Raw genomic sequence first — 16399 nt, 5'->3', positions numbered from 1 at the left:
AACCACATGACTTCAGAAAAGGGGGTGGGAATTAAAAAATAATGCCTGTCTCCAGGCTAGTGCATGAGATATGTAAATAACCTGTCACTCACAGCAAGGGGGCGGAACGGACCAAGGTTTTTCTCTGAAAGTCTGTTTTATTTCACTGAACAATAAAAGAGGATTGCTCAGAGCTGGATTAACTCTGTGTGGCAAGACTGGGCACAGATGATAGGAAATCTTATACTGTACATTGTGAAATGAACAAAAAAATTAAAAAATTGGGTTTACATCCACTTTAAGCATCTTGCTCCGCCTTCGCCTGCCCACTCGAGTCTATAATTTTCCTGGACTGAACTGAGCGTCTGCGCATGCGTGATTAAGGCCAGTGAAGTCGCGCATGCGCAGTGGAGTCGTATTGATGACGGAAGTGACGCGGTCGAGATCCTACATGAGTTGAGACTTTTTTTACAACTCAACCTTCACTTCTAGGCGTGTCTTCCCGTCTGGCCACCCAATCACTTCTGTAAAGTAGGCGGGTGCCCTCATAACTGGGCGTTTCCTCCCCCTCTAGTTGTCCTATCACTTGTGCACAGGAGAAAGGTGAACGCTCTCATTTCTGGGCGTGCCCTCCCCTCAGACTGTCCTATCGCTGGTCTACAAAGTCTTAGATGCGTTCTTCACTCTGTTATGGGCGTGTCTTCCCCTCAGGCTGACCCTATCGCTGCACTACAGGAGTCTTCCCTCAGTTATGGGCGTGTCCGCCCTATCCCTTGTTTACCTCAGACCGCCTTGTCATTCTTATACAGGTGAGCGGACGTCACTTGTGGGCGTGTCTTTTCCTACAGTAAGCGAGTGCCCTCAATCCCTGGGCGTGCCCTTCCCTCAGACTGTCCTATCGCTGCTCTACAGGAGTCTTAGACGCGTTCTCCCTCAGTTATGGGCGTGTCCGCCCTATCCCTTGTTTACCTCAGACCGCCTTGTCATTCTTATACAGGTGAGCGGCCGTCACTTGTGGGCGTGTCTTTTCCTCAGGCAGCCCAATCTCTCCTGTACAGTAAGCGAGTGCCCTCAATCCCTGGGCGTGTCCTCCCCTCAGGCCGCCCTATGACTTGTGTACAGGAGAGGGGTGAGCGCCCACGGGCAGGTGTCACGTAATGATGATGTCATCCTTGGCAGGGCACTCAGGGATTGCCCGGACTGTGTTGTTATGCCCGCAAGCCGTAGAGGAGATCCCAGCAGGTGTTCTGTCGAGAAGTGCTTGGCCGTAAGGATGAGAAGAGGTGTCGGCCTGTGTGTGGAAGAAAGGAGCTCGGTCTAGCAGAACGGATAGTGAGATCTGGGAGGTCAGGAGTGTCGCCTGTCACATGCTGTGTGGCCGGAGAGTTGTGTGGTGAGCAGACAAGCCGTCCGGTGTACAGACATTCAGGATGATCCGGATCCTGCTGCTCGTCTTATTCTGTTCCAGCTCTTTAGGCTCAAGCCAGCAGCAGCCGGAGACCCCGGACTGGAGGATGACCCTGAAGAGGATCCGGAACGGAGTCCATAAGATTGACATGTACCTGAACGCGGCTCTGGACCTGCTGGGGGGCGAGGACGGACTGTGCCGCTTTAAATGCCGAGATGGTAATGACAGCTGGATAGTGCAAGTCACCAATCAGCTCCTTCCCATATGGCACCTTGGCTGTGTATGTGATTGGGGGGCTCAACTCGCACTGATTCCCATATAGTAGCTGGGCTGTGTGTGATTGGGGGGCTCAACTCGCACTGATTCCCATATAGTAGCTGGGCTGTGTGTGATTGGGGGGCTCAACTCACACTGGATTCCCTTATAGTAGCTGGGCTGTGTGTGATTGGGGGGCTCAACTCACACTGATTCCCATATAGTAGCTGGGCTGTGTGTGATTGGTGTGTGTGTTTTTTTTTTTTTGTGGGACTGCGACATTGTGGCGCAAATGAGGCATACCTATGGTAAGATTGATTTTTATCCACCCTGCTTTTTTGGGGAACAGTGACATTATTACATTGATCAATGCTATAAAGATTCACTGATCAATGTAAAAATGACACTGGCAGGAAAGGGGTTAACACTAGGGGGCGATTTAAGGGGATAAGTGTGTTCTAACTGTAAGGGAGATGGGCTCAGTGGGACATGATAGAGATCACTGTTCCCGATCATTGGGAACAGGAGATCTCTGACATGTCCCCTGTCAGAACAGGGATCCGCCTTGTTTACACTGGCAGATCCCCTTTCTGCCTATCTACTAGGCAATCGCAGGTCGCCAGCAGACATAGAGTTCGCCCGACCCACGGGCCCGCTTTCGCAGCATGCAGGAAGAGTGTGGCGGAGCGCGCCGGCCCGCAACTGCACCTGAGAGAGTCATCGTACAGGTATGGCGACTCGCGCAGGAGAGCTGACGTGCTGCAGTTTATCTGCATGAGCTGGTCGGCTAGTGGTTAATAACCCTGTGGGACTTTTCACACCACTGAGCTGTGGGTGCGATGCATTTTGAAAAGTCCTGCATGCTGCATCATTGGTGCAATTTTCAAAATCGCACCAAAAACGCAGCTTCCCATTGAAACGATTTGAAATTGCGGTAAAAACGTACTTTTTTGAGTCGCGTCCAATTTTCATAGATGCAGGTAGCCTAAAAAGGCACCAGAAACGCATATGGAACAGCAAAATTGTTTTTAACGCAATTTTGCTACAGAGCAGTGTGAAAGGAGGCGTTACAGATTGTCAGGGAGATGACAGAGATCTTTACTTTAAGGTCAAATTCACACCTCCGTGTAGCGTCTTTGAGCATTTTCTGCATGTTTTTCTGTGTGGTGTTTATTTTTTGTGCATTTTTATAGAGCGTTTTTGATCTTTTGACTTTTTTTATTGGCCAATAGAGAAAACTTTCATCTGTTGCATCATTCATTGCTAGGTTTTTCAGCTTTTTTTTTTTTCCATCAGCTTTTATTTCTTCTTAATAATAAATAATATTAAGACAATAAATACAATTTTAACCCAAACCCTAACCTAACTTTAACCCCTTACCCTAACAAAAAACTAAATTAATAATAATATTATTATTAATTTGTTGTTATTTTTATTGTTGGGGTAAGGGGTTGAAGTTGAGGTGAGGTTAGGGTTTGCGGTTAATACTTTATTTTTTGGCTTATTATTATTTTTATTTGGATGGTAATACTACAACTAATAATAATAAATCAATAAATTTTAAGTAAATACACAAGTAAAAATAATCCTATATAATACAATAAATAACTACTATATAATAAATGACCCCTAACCAATAAAAATAATAACCCTAACACAAAATTAATAATAATTATTTATGTACATTTTTTGTTTGGGTGTTTACAAAAATACTTTAAATATTAAGGTTAAGGGTTAATTATTATTTTGTTTAATATTTATTTATGATTTTTAGTTATTTGTGTATCTATTTTACTACTCCTTATTCATATATTAGTGTGTGTATATGTATGTGAATAAAATATATATATATATATACGATTTGCCAAGATTTTTTGCTCAAATGGAAAAAAAATAAATATATATATATATATATATATATATATATATATATATATATATATATATATATATATATATATATATATATATATATATATATTATATATATATTATATATTTTTTATTTTTTTTTTCCATTTGAGCAAAAAATCTTGGCAAATCGTGTGTGTGTGTGTGTGTGTGTGTGTGTGTGTGTGTATATATATATTATACACGATTTGCCAAGATTTTTTGCTCAAATGGAAAATATATATATATATATATATATAAATATAATTTTTTTTTATATATATATATATATATATTACACAAATTTTTTTTTTTTTTCATTTGAGCAAAAAATCTTGGCAAATCGTGCATTTCCATTAATTTCTGTGGGAATAAAAAAGCGCAAATCTGCCCATTTTGAGCTACAAGCAAAGCTCCAAAACTTTTGAGCTTCAGGCGACTTGGAGTGGAGATGTGAACCATCTCCATAATGTATTTATTTATTTTCCTCCTCCAGTGTTTTAGAGCTCCAAGCTATGAAATGCTGAGGTGTGAATGTGCACACGTTTGACCTCTTTCACACAGGGAGACTGATCAGATCTGCCTATCGGTTTTTCAGGCATATTTGGTCACATTCCCCCTATGAACAGGTGGGTGAGATTCAGTTTGCTAAAAATAAAATGGAAGGGGATCCGTCTTCTTCCATCTAGGAGGATCAGAGGGTAGTTGAATGTATGTGGACAGCAGAGTCCATTACACCCGGCCGGCCATAGAGCAGAGCAGGTTTTGTCCGTGTCCACTTTGCAGAAACTGAGCGGGCACAGATGTTCAGGTGCCAATATTTTCAATGGCACCTAAAACGCAATGTGATTTTGCTGCAATAGTAATTGCAATTTATCATTTGGCAATTACAGCAAATGGCTTTGCCCAAAGCTTGTTGCCCAAAAGAAGCTTCTGCTCCTTTTTGGGTGACGAGCTTCATGTGATCTGATAAATAGCAGCAAACCGCACCACTCTTTAGGTGCCATTGAAAATAATGAAACCCGAACATATGTTTTGCGATTGTAGTGTGTTTTCAGACCGCGTGCCGCATCGTAGCGATTTTGCCACGTTCCGAAACGCCAAGGTGAGAACAGGGCCTTGTATGTTCATGACTGGTGTGTTTAATGCAATAGAATGGGCTTGTTATAGCACTTCTTAAGAAAGGAAAACGAATGCAGTCACCACATCAAAGAACTGGTATATATTACATTTTTGTTTTTGAGCAATTGATCCTAGTGGCCATTTGGTTGACCTTGTATGTGTGGGTGGTGGAAGACTCCCTTGACTAATAAAGCTCAGGGAGATAGTAGTCTATGTGTTTGAATGATAGATCTGTTTCCTCAAGATAAGCTGACGCCAGAGGTGTCTGCCAGTGACTCCTCCACTTCTTGCCACCATAGCAGAAATATGTACTCTCAGGCTGTGTGTCCTACCTCTATGTCTGACTTGTGTCTATTGGCTATAACTAGCCTTGGGATAAATTCTGTTTTACAATACATTGTATTGCGTTTAAGGGCCAGTTCACACCATAGAAACGCAATCCGGATGCGTTCCAGGTGCTTTTTTGCATGTGCGTTTTTGACGCGTTTTTTATGCATTTCGGTGCGTTTTTGGTACATTTTTTAATGCAGTCCAGTGTTTTTTTTTTTTTTTTTTTTTTTTTATTTATTTTTTTAACCCCTCCTTTTTTTATATATATATATATATATATATATATATATATATATATATATATATATATATATATATATATATATATATATATATATATATATATATATATATATATATATATATATATATATATTAACCTTAGATAAGGACACGTGTGTTCCAGTGCGTTTTTGGTCTATTTAGGTGTGTTCCAGTGCGTTTTTGATGCATTTTACAGCGTTCCAGTGCAGGTAAAATGCAGCATGTTTTACTTTTTATTTTTTTTATTTTTTTTTGGAACTGGAACTTAACCACTTCCATACAGGGCACTTACACACCTTCCCGCCCAAGCCAATTTTTAGCTTTCAGCACTGTCGCACTTTGAATGACATTGCACGGTCATGCTACACTTTACCCAAACAAAATTGGCGTCCTTTTTTCCCCACAAATAGAGCTTTCTTTTGGTGGTATTTGATCACCTCTGCGATTTTTTTTTTTTTTTTTTGCGCAACAACTAAAAATAGACTGAAAATTTTGAAAAAAAATAGTTTTATTTTTTCTGTTAATTTTTTTGTAAATAAGTAAGTTTTTTTTCTCTTTCAATTACGGGCACTGATATGGCGGCACTGATGGGCACCAATAAGGTAGTACTGATGGGCACCAATGAGGCGGCGCTCATGGGCGGCACTGATGGGCGCTCATGGGCACTCATGGGCACACTGATGGGCACTCAGGCGGCACTGAAGGGCACTCATTGGCGGCACTGGGCACTCATAGGCGGCACTTATGGGTGGCACTGATGGGTACTTATGGGTGGCACAGATGGGCACTGATAGGTTGGCAGTGGGCACGGATTGGCACTGTGGGGTGGCACTGATGGACACTGAGGGGTGGTACTGATAGATCCATGTTGCCAATCAGTGCCCATTTGTGGGCACTGATTGGCATCTTTTTTTTTTTTTGCCCTTTTTTTTTATTTTTTATTCCCTGGTGGTCCAGTGTGGCGATCTGAGGGGGGGCTGCGCTGATAAACAATCAGCGCGAACCCCCCCTGTCAGGAGAGCCGCTGATCGGCTCTCCTCTACTCGCGTCTGTCAGACGCGAGTGAGCAAGAGCCATCAACGGCTCTTCCTGTTTACATCGTGATCAGCCGTGATTGGACACGGCTGATCACGTGGTAAAGTGTCTCCGTGAGAGACAATTTACCTAGATCGGTGTTGCGGGGTGTCAGACTGACACCCCGCAACAACGATCGCAGTGATGCGCGCCCCAGGGGGCGCGCAGTGGCTCAATATCCTGAGGACGTCATATGACGTCCAGTCAGGATTAGGCAACCACTTTGCCGCCGTCAATCTGTCATTGGCGGTCGGCATATGGTTAAACTGCAAGCACTGGTGTGAACTATGCCATTGAAAAATCATATAACCTACTTTCCATGTGTTTTTGATGCAGAAAAAAAATGCACTGGACTGCATGTGGTGTGAACTGGCCCTTACAAAAAAAAAAGAGGGGGGTGGGGGAGTATCATTTTTGAATTATTAGAATGACACAGATAAAGCATAATGGATGGGCAAAACAAAGTAGAATCAACATCAATAAATTATACTAAATGTATTATACATATTGGTGAATAAGAACAATTAGTTAAAAAAAAGGATCTGGGGAGCAGGAAGTTTGGGATAAGGAGGTAATCCCATAAGGATTCTTTCTGGACCAGATATGTGGTAGTAGAGTCCAATATTTTATAATTGTGTGATCCTTTTTCCATTTCTATTTGCCCTTTTTGAAAAGGCAATGAGCTGTTTGCTCAGAGGATTTGCTGATGTTTGCCATTGACAAAGTATAACATTTCTCAACAGGACTTACATAGTGTTTTAGATAAAGAAAATGCTATATTGCAGATAAGCTGTAAAGAACGGCATGTGCCTGTTTACATTCAGGTTGGAGTTGGTTATATAAGTAAAGATATTTCCATGTGATGTATACCAAATTGGATACCATTGTGTAGTGTAGACTGTGATACCCATATCAGGGGGAGAAACCTTATTTATGAATTGAACTGTGTATGAGATTCAAACAAATCCCAGTGTCTGTATCCAGTCAGCTACTTGTGTGTGATTACTGTGATTGGCTGTAACAGAGATCACATGGATCAGGAGCGCACCCCCACTAGAACAGGAGCTGTTGGTGACAGCGTGGTCACTGTGCTGGGCTAGTTGAGTGAGCTCACTCTCAAAACATGGCACGCTGTACGCTGGCACATATATGCACATGACTGGCACCTTTGACTATTCAACTAACCTTTTCTATCTTGGTTCTTCCACCCCTTAAAGAGGTTGTAAAGGTTTGTTTTTTATTTTCTAAATAGGTTCCTTTAAGCTACTGCAGGGTTTGACAAATTTGCTTGGAATCTAGGAGCCAGCTAAAAAAGTTAGGAGCCAAAACACGCACCCCGTCCCGCCAAGCTTGCGCCCTAGACCTCCTCTGTAACTCAAAACATGCAACCTGTAGAATTTTTTTAAACGTCGCCTATGGAGATTTTAAAGGGTAAATTGAGGCCGCGGCTTTGCGGCCTTCTGCAGCTCTAAGCTTCCCCAGGCGGCAGGTCACAATTTCTTGTTGCAATTGCGACCTGGCGCCCGGATTTTGTTGAGGCCTAAGCTAGTGCATTGTTGGTTCACTTACCTTTTCCTTCGATTTCCCTTCTAAATGTTATTTTCGTTGTCTGATTTTTATTTATTTTTTATCACTTCCTGTTTGAGAGAGAGATTTTGTTCATGCACAAATAGAACACTGGTCTCTGGCAGGCATTCTCTCATTTTTCTTTTAGGAGATAATTTATATTTAAAATGTAAAAAAAAAAAAAAAAATTCAACTAGTAAATAATTTTCTTATGTTTACTTGTTTTCACCACTAGTGGGCGATGCTACAACTTTTCATGCTACTGAACGAAGGTTGATTTTATGTACAGTGGAACCTTGGTTAACGAGTAATGCAGTTAACAAGCATTTTGAAAGACAAGCAAGTTTTTTATTTTATTTCTTATTTTTTAAATCCTGACTCGGTTTTGCGAGTGTTGTCTCGCAAAACGAGCAGGAGTCAATCCAATGGAGTGTGCAGTACAGCATTTGGCCAAAGGTGCTGAATGTGTGTTTTATTTTTTTTTATTTTTTTATTATTATTTTTGCAAAGCCCAGGTTAACCACTGCTGACCGGCTCACGGTGATGTACTTTGGCAGAATGGCACCCATACAGCGGCTCTTTTAAGAGCCGTACCAGGCACGCCCACTGCACAGCGGGGGGGCCCGCTGCGCTTGGGCGGCGGGCATGATTGTTTTGCCGGCCACCCATGATCGCGGACACGAGAGCCAGAATGGGGACGTGTGTGTGTGTGTGTGTGTGTGTGTGTGTGTGTGTTCTGGTAGGGGAGGAGAGACCGATCACCTGTTCTTACTAAGTAGGTACTACGATCTGGCTCCTCCTCTAGTCAGTCCTATCCCCTCACAGTTAGAAACGCACCTAAGGAACACGGTTAACCCCTTGATTGCCCCCTAGTGTTAACCCCTTCCCCGCCAGTGACATTTACACAAAAATCGGTGCATTTTTATAGCCCTGATCGCTGTATAAATGTCAATGGTCCCAAAAAAGTGTCAAGTGTTTGATCTGTCCTCCGCAATTCTGATAAAAATCACTGATCGCCACCATTACTAGTAAAAAAAATGCCATGAATCTATTCCCTATTTTGTAGACGCTATAACTTTTGCGCAAACCAATCAATATACGCCTATTGCTTTACCAAAAATATGTAAAATACATATTGGCCTAAACTGATTAAGCCATTTTGTTAAATATCAAAAAATATATATATTTTTACTTATAGCAAAAAATATATATATATATATATATATATATATATATATATATATATCTCTATATATATATATATCAGGGGTTGACAAATTTGCTTGGAATCTAGGAGCCAGGTAAAAAAGTTAGGAGCCAGAAAACGCGCCCTGTCCCGACGAGCTTGCGCGCAGAAGCGAACACATACGTGAGCAGCGCCCGCATATGTAAGCGGTGTTCAAACCACACATGTGAGGTAACGCCGCAATTGGTAGAGCGAGAGCAATAATTCTAGCCCTAGACCTTCTCTGTAACTCAAAACATGCAACCTGTAGATTTTTTTTAAACGTCGCCTACGGAGAATTTAAAGGGTAAAAGTTTGTCGGCATTCCACGAGCGGACGCAATTTTGAAGCGTGACATGTTGGGTATGAATTTACTCGGCGTAACATTATCTTTCAAAATATAAAAAAAATGGGGATAACTTTACTGTTGTCTTATTTTTTAATTAAAAGTGTAATTTTTTCACAAAAAAAGTGCGCTTGTAAGACCGATGCGCAAATACGGCGTAACAGAAAGTATAGCAACGATCGCCATTTTATTTTATTCTCTAGGGTGTTAGGATAAAAAATATATATATAATGTTTGGGGGTTCTAATTAGAGGGAAGAAGATGGCAGTGAAAATAGTGAAAAATAACATTAGAATTGCTGTTTAACTTGTAATGCTTAACTTGTAATACCAACGGCCACCACCAGATGGCGCCAGCTCACATCTGGTGGTAATAACTTGTAATTACCAACGGCTCACCACCAGATGGTGCCAGCTCACAAAAAAAAAAAATATATATTTTTTTTTTATTTTTTTTTGCCCCCCCTTCCAAGCCAAGTCGCCAGGACCCTATTTCTAGTCGCCATGGCGACCTGGCGCCCGGGATTTGTCGACCCCTGCAAGAATATGTTATGTCTCTGCCTTCGGTCTGTAGTTCCATCATGTAAATGCCATCTTGCATAGTTGTAGTCCTCCTATCTCCCAGTATCGGTGCTCAGGTCTCGAGTTCTTGTAGAGGGTTATTTTATTTGCTTAGTTTGTGTACATTTTTTTATTTTTTTATTATGTTTGTGAAGCTATTATTCATGTGAGAGTTTTGCAATCGCAATTCCACTTGATTTTGAAACAAGTTACACATTATCCTTTGTCTTCAGAAATAAGACCTGGCTGGCTTTCTAATATGCAACATCCCGAATTGTGCAATTATATATATCTTTATTGCGTTGTAAGTATGCTCTCATTATTGAGGATGTTTGAGGTCATATAAGCAATGCTTATGGGTGACATTCATTAAGAGAAATGCTGCAAAGATTTTTTGTTAAAATAATTCTGAGATTTATCACCAAAGTAGTCAATCCACAGTTTTGTGATATTTGTCACTTCAATTTTGCATTATTTTGGGCTTTTTTTTTTCTTCTTCTCTTTATTTATTTTTACATGCTAATGCTGCATCAGAGGAAGATGATTCTGTAAATATATATATATATATATATAAACAGTGAAAACATTCTAGTGTGCTTTCCTCCACAGAATGATTTCTTCTTCTGGTGAAACGTTACAATGTATTTTTATTCCTGAGCTCAGGGCAGAATTTCCACACAGATACATTGTATACTTTTACCTTACTGGCCACTGCAGAGTTTGCCCTCATTGTTATTTTTTACATTGCTAGACAACTTACTGCCAGGTGACGAATAGCGAATGAGTGCGTTTTTTTTTCTGTTCACTCTGGCATGGCTTAGAAATCGCGCAATTTCAAAGCTGCACCTCAGTGCAATTTGCACTGCCAATTTCATTGCAGCTTGCAACTTCATACAGCAGAAGTCTATGCAAGTCGTAATGAAGACGGTAAAAAGTAGTGCAGGAACCTTTTTCGTAATTGCTGCGTCATGAGTTGCGTCGATATGAACGGTTCCATTGCTGGCACCAGTGTGAACAGGGGCTTAGTGAATTTACTTTAATGATTTACAGATCCGGAGCTTGCTCCCCCGAGACTAGTTCTGACTCGTCTGCTGCAAGTCTAAGAGAGCCATATATTGGTGGGCAAATTGGTCCACATTTCAGCTATTTAGCGTGCAAGCTCGATGTTTGGGGTAGGAGTTATTTGTGTCTGGAGGGAGTAGGTTCGACTGGGTATATAATTTCTGGTTGATAAAGTTTTCTAAGTGGCCCGTTGGCCCTTTGGTTAGTTTTTGTTGTACTGGACTGGCGAGGTATCTCTGTCCGATTCAGCGCAAAGGGGAAATTTTGTTATGATTACTCCATTCTTTGGTATGATGTATCATAATATTGTTTTTTGGTGCCAATAAGTTACTCTATATGCAAGTCGTATCTATGTCTTTTATGTATACACAGCAATGCCTTTTCGTTGTACGTATGCTTTGTGCAATGTATTCTGTATATTGTTGTGATTGGCCCAATAAAATATTTCTCTGATTTAAAAAAAAAAAAGATTTACCAAAAAAAACTTTAGATTGTGAGCATAATTTGTTCCAGAAGCATGCTTGTAATCCAAAGCACTTGTATATCAAAGCAAATTTTCCTGTAAGAAATAATGAAAACTCAGATGATTCGTTCCACAACCATTTATTTATAAGTCCTTCCGTTTATAGTCCATATAAAAAGATTATAGCAATGTGATAGGTTGTGTAACCATAAAATGTCCATCCACAAATTGAAGCCTTCACAAGGGGATTAGAAGCAAAATCCAGCAGGAACTACAGAGAGGCGCCTCTAAGTGTAGCAATATGGTTACATTTAATGAAAGTACAACATTTAAAAACTCACATGGCCAATGATGATTAAAAGAGGCACATCTAAGGATGCAGGGATCCGGAGTAAATGCCTGGGAAGACTACCCTGCAGTAGTGCGATCTGAAAGCGAGGCTTGAACCGCTCGTGGAAGGGTGGTCTATGTGTACAGCTTTACCCTAGATGCCTGCATACTTAGATGTGCCTGTTTTAATCATCAACCATGTGAGTTTCTAAATGTTGTACCTTCATTAAATGTAACCATATTGCTACACTTAGAGGCTCCTCTCTTCTCTTTTATACACGGTTGTGACATGACACTACTCTTTTATATCAAGACATCGCTTGTATATCAAGGCAAAATTTATTAAAACATTTTGCTTGTCTTGCAAAACGCTCTCAAACCAAGTCACTCTCAAACCAAGGTTTTACTGTAACTCCTTTTTTGCGATATTAATTATTTTACTTTGACACTCTTATTATCTCATGTGATGTTTCCGTAAAAAGGAGTCACATGACCTTCATATTGTGTACAAAATCCTTTAGTGAATTGACCCTCTTAGTAGACTTGCTGATTGTCTGAATTCAGAGAGCTGGCTTCAACCCAGTAGATCCAGTAGAATTTAGGTGAGTGATGTAGAGCTGCACTTTGCCATACATTTCTATTATATCCTGCATGAGTGGTGCACTTACTGAAAGGGCACCAAGCCCGCAGGCAATAACAGAAGTCTATGGCTCAATGAAGGTAACCCTGGGCTGCACCTGAGGATCAGTTTGAAATCAGCCCAGTAACCACATATGTGTGTGTGTGTGTGTGTGTGTGTGTGTGTGTATATATATATGTATGTGTGTGTGTGTGTATATATATATATATATATATATATATATATATATATATATATATATATATATAAACCACAGATATGTGTGTGTGTATGTATGATATATATATATATATATATATATATATATATATATATATATATATATATATATATATATATTACTGTTAATTCTGATAATTCTAGGTCTGTACTTGCCAAAGTAAGTACACATAACAGTAGTGGTACTTGTCTGGTACCTGTCACAGGAAAGAGGATTATTCTACGTGCTTGTAGATGCTTTTGATAGTTACAGATATTAGAGGTAGCATTGCTATTAAATTAACAAGCTGGAAGTATCTGCAATTAAAGTAATATTAAGATCTTGTGTGTTTTTTTTTTTTTTTTTTTTTTACACAAGCAAAAAAAAAAAACCAGACATATTATACTTACCTGCTCTGTGCAGTGTTTTAGCACAGAACAGCCCGGATCCTCCTCTTTTCGGGTCCCTTGCCAGCGCTCCTGCCTAGTACCCCACAAAGCAAGCAGCTTGCTATGGGGCACCTGAGCCAAGCCGCTGCTCTGTGTGTCCATTCAGAAAGTGAGACACCTTTCTGTCAGCGACTGCTCCTGTGCAAGAACATGCAGAGAGGAGAGGAAGCTGAGCCTGGAGGTTCTGGGCTCTCTGCCCACTCTGTCCTGTGGTGACGTCACATCCTCCCCATCATAGCCTATACAGAGCAGTCAGTCTTCTGGGGGCTGTTTTCACACCTATGTGTTCCCCAGGAAGGGGCGATGGAGGGTACACTTTTGGGCTGAGAGGAAGAGGGAATCTAAACACGGAAACACCCGCCTTCTTCATTACTATGGATCCTCTGTAATGGGGGGGGGGTAATCAAGTCCAACATCCATATTTTATTTTTCCTTGAGGATAAGTGTTCTTCTTTGACATACAAAACCACTATTTATTACTCCTTTATAAACGAATGAACCTTCTATATTATTTTGAACATACAATCTCTATATTTGGCTTTACCTAAGGCTGGCTAGTGGGTTAAATGAAAGAAAATTACTCTATTCCCCTATCCACACATTCAATGTGTGTAGCTATTGTATTCTGACCGCAGTGAGATTTACCCCGCTGTCAGAATACACTGATCAGGACTGCTGGCTATAGCCAGCGGCACTGATCAAGAGAAAATTTTTCAACAGCCTGGTTGTACACAAGTTGATAGATGGGCCCATACATGGATCAATATTCAGCTGGTCCCCACTGAACCAGCCAAATTTGGATACATGTATGGCCGCCTAAGAGGGAAGCTAACACTCTATTATGCTTCTTGTATTCTTCTTTCACTAGAAGTATAGGATGGTAAGTAAACCAAAGGTCTTTAAACAAAGATTTTTTGCAGATAATGTATCAGTGGTGCGATAATATATCAGCAAAAGTGAGATCATTGACTTTCTATCAGATAGTAGGGGTTTTTGCAATAACATTTTGATGGTGTGATAAATGCTATAGGAAGTCTTGGCCTTTATGCTTTGCCAGCTCTCTCGTCCTTCTGCCAGCAAATGTATTTTCCATAATGTTTGACTTTTTTTTTTGTCTGGTACAATTTTTTTTATTGAACTATATAAGAAGCAAAAATAGCAGAGATAATCCCACGCAGGGTGTATGAGCCATAAGCATATCATGACCAACATAAGTATACACATTGAAAACATGTTTTGTATAATGGACTGTTGAACAATAATAACCCTCTGACCAAGGCCGAGGGCCAACTTTGGGTGGCTGAGTAGTAATTGTTCAGGGGTTGGGGTATGGAGCAGTCCGAACGTTTAGAAAAATAAAGCTTGGACTGAATTACTTTTTTTTTTTTTTTTTTATCTGTGCCTTGCAATGTTTCTCAAGACAACAACAATGGATAGTACTTATTTGTTTCTATATAGTTGTCAGGCCCCTCCCATCTCCCCCTTTTAAAGAATGTTCATTTCATATTCCTGATATGTACCTGCTGTTCTCTTTGCATTGCTTCCTTTGTGTGAAATTCCTGGTGTTTCTTTCGGTCCCTCTGCTTGCCTATTAACCAGTTGAGACCCGCGCTATGGTCGAAAGACGTCCACAGCGCGGCTCTCAACTGCCGGGTGGACGTCCCTGGACGTCCTGCTGTTGTTGTTCCCCGTGCGCGCCGCTGGGGGCGCGCAGCGGGGAAACAACGTGCCCGGCGCATCGCTCGGGAGCCGATGCGAGTGCCTGGCGGCCGCGATGTCCGCCAGACACTCGCGATCGTCGGTAAACACAGCCGGTAACACAGCAGGACGTGGAGCTCTGTGTGTAAACACCGAGCTCCACGTGCTGTGAGGGAGAGAGGAGACCGATGCTGTGTCTCTTTACATAGGGACACAGCATCGGTCACCTCCCCCAGTCAGTCCCCTCCCCCCACACAGTAAGAACACAATGAGGGAATACATTTAACCCCTTCCTCACCTCCTAGTGTTAACCCCTTCACTGCCAGTCACATTTATACAGTAATTAGTGCATTTTTATAGCACTGATCGCTGTATAAATGTGAATGGTCCCAAAATTGTGTCAAAAGTGTCCGATACGTCCGTCGCAATATCGCAGCCCTGACAAAAAAATCACAAATCGCCGTCATTACTAGTAAAAAAAAAACATAAATCTATCCCCCATTTCGTAGGCACTATAACTTTTGCGCAAACCAGTCGCTTATTGCGATTATTATTATTTATTTTTTTTACAAAAATACGTCGAAAAATACGTATCGGCCTTAACTGAGAAAAAAAAAAAGTTTTTTTTAAAAAAAATTGGGATATTTATTATAGCAACAAGTAAAAAAATATATATTTTTCTTTAAATTGTCGCTCTTTTTTTGTTTATAGCGCAAAAAATAAAAACCGCAGAGGTGATCAAATACCACCAAAATAAAGCTCTATTTGTGGGGGAAAAAGGACGCCAATTTTGTTCGGGAGCCACGTCGCACGTCCGCGCAATTGTCAGTTAAAGCGACGCAGTGCCGGAAGCTGAAATTTCGCCTGGGCACGAAGGGGGTTTGTGTGCCCAGTAAGCAAGTGGTTAAAAACTGACCACTAGTAGGCATGAGAGTACAGCATGAGCAGTTTTCTGGCTGTGCTGAGAACTCAGCCTGGTCTTGTATTCACACCCCCCCCCCCCCCCCCAACCATTCACTTGGAAAATCTTCTTTCTTCTTCTTTTTCTTTCTTCTTTTTTTATAAAAGAAGACTGTAATAGATAGACACCTCCCCCAGCAGACAAACCAGGATAGAAGCCAGCAGACCCCCTCCATCTGCATCCACAAGCAGTTGAGTGATGACGTCAGCGCGCCACTCTAGGAGCTCACCTAGGCCGCCGCCGGATGGACCAAGATGGCCGGATCTAAGCCGAAGCCACTGCCTTTCCTGTGGCCGAGGCAGCGGAACTCAATCCACGGAGGCGGAGAGGTGAGTACCGATCAAAATAATTTTGATAGATCAAAAAAATTAACGATTAATTGAGGAATTAATCGTTAATTTCCACAGCATATATATATATAATATATATATATATATATATATATATATATATATATATATATATATATATATTTTTTTTGCAGAGACCCTAGGAAATAAAGTCCAGATTGTTTCAATATTTTATGTCACACTGTATTTGCGCAGCGGTCTTTCAAACACAATTTTCTCTTTCATTTA

The 16399-nt window shown here is 40.9% G+C and overlaps 1 protein-coding gene across 1 annotated transcript in view; it reads left to right on the top strand.

Moving 5' to 3' along the window:
* The first annotated feature begins 924 nt into the window (after window positions 1-924).
* Window positions 925-16399, top strand: part of PLA2G12A (phospholipase A2 group XIIA) — a 44023-nt gene continuing 28548 nt past the window's right edge. Inside the window, exon 1 of the mRNA XM_040329165.1 lies at window positions 925-1605. Coding sequence (XP_040185099.1) covers window positions 1410-1605 — 196 coding nt within the window. The 5' untranslated portion in view covers window positions 925-1409. The remainder of the gene's footprint in view (window positions 1606-16399) is intronic.

This window comes from Rana temporaria, chromosome 1 (assembly GCF_905171775.1).
Source record: "Rana temporaria chromosome 1, aRanTem1.1, whole genome shotgun sequence".
Lineage (NCBI taxonomy): Eukaryota > Metazoa > Chordata > Amphibia > Anura > Ranidae > Rana > Rana temporaria.
The sequence above is the reverse complement of the archived record's forward strand: the minus strand, read 5'-3'. Positions and strand labels throughout refer to the sequence as shown.